This window comes from Mercurialis annua, linkage group LG6 (assembly GCF_937616625.2).
Source record: "Mercurialis annua linkage group LG6, ddMerAnnu1.2, whole genome shotgun sequence".
NCBI lineage: Eukaryota > Viridiplantae > Streptophyta > Magnoliopsida > Malpighiales > Euphorbiaceae > Mercurialis > Mercurialis annua.
The window spans coordinates 15,718,638-15,721,916 of NC_065575.1; the positions used below are offsets into that span (position 1 = coordinate 15,718,638).

General features: G+C 32.2%; 1 protein-coding gene across 1 annotated transcript; it reads right to left on the bottom strand.

Annotated features, from left to right (window-relative positions):
- Positions 1-999: 999 nt before the first annotated feature.
- LOC126687658 (protein FEZ-like) lies at positions 1,000-2,256 on the bottom strand. The gene is made up of 3 exons (XM_050382215.1): positions 2,076-2,256; positions 1,714-1,997; positions 1,000-1,506 (listed from the first exon to the last, which is right to left on the bottom strand). Exons 1-3 carry the CDS (start codon positions 2,254-2,256, stop codon positions 1,000-1,002), a joined length of 972 nt encoding a protein of 323 aa, XP_050238172.1.
- Between the last annotated feature and the right edge of the window lie 1,023 nt (positions 2,257-3,279).

Below are 3,279 nucleotides of genomic sequence, written 5' to 3' on the forward strand. Positions count from 1 at the left end.
TTCTATGTGGCACGAAAGTATTACATTTTTTGCATTTCATTTAGTATATTTTTGCATTTCATTTATTTTTAGAAATATTTCTAGATCTTTCGAAACCTTATTTTTTAATAGGCAAAATAAATTTATCTATCTATAAATTTAACGTTATTGTCAACTACAATATGATCTTTAATATAAAATCATCATCTTTACACGAAATTGTAAAAATAACACAATTTTTAAAACGTGACAATTTAGGTCACCACCTTTTATTTGTTTTTAAAAACAACATGAGCACGTTTTTAGTGGCGTTTTTGCTGACGTGGCATGAGCGCTCCTATTGGGTGTCCAAGTCGGCAAAATTTTATCTAAAAATGTGTCCATGTTGTTTTTGAAAAAAAATGAAATATGATGTTCTGAATGGACACGTTTTGAAGGTCGTATTATATTTGAAAATTCGTGTAAAGGTGGTGATTTTATATGTAATTGATCTTATTTTTTAATAGGCAAAATAAATTTATCTATCTATAAATTTAACGTTATTGTCAACTATAACATGATCTTTAACCTTGTCAGTTAACCTTTCTTTTTTCAAATCTTTCTCAAATATATTCACGACTCATTTGGAGCAAACACAACACAAGGTCATATACGCCACTTAAATTTGTACATGTAGACAAACAAAATTGCGCATATCTGCTTAAAAAACGAGTCATAATTATGTTTGGCAACACCAAAATATGATAAACCAAACTAGTAAGATTTAATGTTCGTGGTATATTTTGCAAAAACACAAAAGGTGTAGGTAGATAAGTTTGTTTTACCTTTATAATCTATTCGAGAAAAAAAATATCAATTTCCTGTTTTTCGTATTGGTTATTTTCATTTTCGTAATATATAGCTAATTTTTCATCCCTCGAAAATGATGGATTTGGGAATTTATGGAAATTATAAAATGCAGCAAAAGCCTGAAAGAAAATAATAAAAATGAAATTAAAAGATTGAAGTAAGGTAGAATTACTAATTGGGTAAAGTATAGCAGTTAGCGAGGGTAGATATTTGATGAGTAGAATATGAGGAAGTATCCCAGAGCAAGTTTTGGTTCCAAACATCGCTGAAGCTGAAGGGAAATAGTGTGGATTGATCATCGTCGGTGTTCATCACATAATTCTTGAACGACAGACTCTCAACTCCATTACTGACTTGGGGTAAACAAGTTGATGATGAGAAAGCATTGCAATGATCTCCGACGCCCAAGTGTATGCTCTTATTCACCTTACCGAGCAAAGAAGAAACATCAAGTGTAGGAGCTAATGGTTCAAACGCTGAAAAGAAACTGATATTGCAGTTTACGTCTCCGTTAGGATGATTTAAAGATGCTGACAAATCATGATTGTTATGGTAGTTTGAGAAGTGTGGAGTGAGATGCTGAGAGAATTGAGGATTTTGTTGTGAATGTGAATGAGAATGAGGCCTTTGTGTTGTGGAGTTTGTTTTCTTGAATATTCTGCATATCGCCCATGATTCCTGCAACAGATTAGTACATAATTTGTCAAAAAAAGTAAACTATAAACAAACAAAAGAAATGACGTTTTTAGATGTTTGGATTGCTTTATAAAGTTTAACTGATAGTTTGCTTCGGTTTTCTTTTGCCTTCCACTCCTTGTGGTTGTGATAATAAATAAGCATTTATCCAAAAAAAACAAAAGAAAGGTTGGAGTTGAGATGGTTTACATTGGGAGGAATAGGTTTGTGGAGAAAGGTGTTGGCCGAGGAAGGTAAACGAAACTCATGCATCATCCAGTCGGTTTTCATCCCTTTGGTAGCTCTTCCTTTGTAGAAAACAAGCGACTTCTTCAACCCAATGCACTTCCCTTGTGAACAGTAAATAGGCCTATCAGTGCCTGTTGCTTTCCAAAACCCGCCTCCCGTCACCCTATTAGGCCGCGCGCTGTTTCTGTATTTTCGGTCCCTCGGGCAGTAGAAATACCACTCTTTTTCTCCTGTACCCGTCATCTCTGCGCCAAAACATACACACGAATGTTACGATAAGTTTATAGTCATAGTAATTGACAAGTTATATGAACATCTCTTACTTGGAAGATCCCACGGATCATACTTGTAGATGTCGAGTTGCTTTATAAGTTCAATGCAGAGAGGTCGATGCTGAATCTTTCTTTTCAGATAAAACCTCACAAGCTCCTCATCTGTTGGGTGAAACCTAAACCCTGGCAACATCACTTCCTCCATCTTATCTACCTCATCATCCATAATCATCTACACACTCAATTAAGCTAGCTAGTTTCTGATACAGCCAAAACCCTAATAACAACCAAACCCTAAAACAAAAGACAAGCAATGAGTTTGGCTTAGTTTAAACCCAATATATGCTTCCTGTGAAGGGTTCTGCCCCCGAAGGATCAGCCGACTTTTCTGCTGACTTTAATTAAGACTAGTGTGTGTTTTGAGGATCGCGTTTCCAAACATAGAGAGCAGCATATTATATGGATTTCATTTTACCATCAAATTAGGATATTCAAATTTTATTTTAGCCACCAACTTTAATTTATTTCAATTTAATTATTCAACTTCTAAATTACAAGCAACCCAAAGTTTCTGAGTGATTTAAATTCAAATTTGATTTATGTGGCACCTTTATCTTGCCATGTCATAAAGTAATAAAAACAAATTACACTAAGATAAAATAAAACATATATTATAATGAGGATATTAAATAACATGGGTCATTGAGTTTAACACTTATTACAAAAATGATACTATTGAAGTAATTTTGTTATAAAAAGAATATATAATTGTTTCGTTACAAAGGAGGTCACTACGGTTAATAAATGCAAAAATGCGGTGTTTTATTTACAATGTTGGAATTAAAAAAAAAAACAATAATTCAATATCCTTTTTTTAATCAAAGGTATAACCTAATATTTTTTAGGCTTAATGGCAAAAAAAACCCAAAACTTTACGACTTGTTGCAATTATATCCAAATCTTTTAATTTTTGCAATAATATCCAAACTGCATTATTTTGGTGCAATAATATCCAAATTGCACTTTTTATCTGAATTTTTTTGAGTTATTTTGCCACTTTTTGGGACTTTTACTATATTATTATACATCAAAACATAATAATAGCCTAATATATTAATTGAAAACAACAAGTTTAACCATCAATTTGACTATTATTGCTACAAAAAATGCAATTTGTATATTATTGCAATAAAAAAATGCAATTTGGATATTATTACAAAAATTAAAAGGTTTGGAAATAATTGCAACAAGTCGT

Excerpts from the sequence above, each read along its gene's own strand:
- LOC126687658 (XM_050382215.1), bottom strand. The coding sequence starts at position 2,256 with ATGATTATGGATGATGAGGTAGATAAGATGGAGGAAGTGATGTTGCCA. Across the intron at positions 1,998-2,075 it reads TGATCCGTGGGATCTTCCAA|AGATGACGGGTACAGGAGAA; the intron begins GTAAGAGATGTT and ends GTTTTGGCGCAG. Across the intron at positions 1,507-1,713 it reads ACAAACCTATTCCTCCCAAT|GAATCATGGGCGATATGCAG; the intron begins GTAAACCATCTC and ends AATCTGTTGCAG.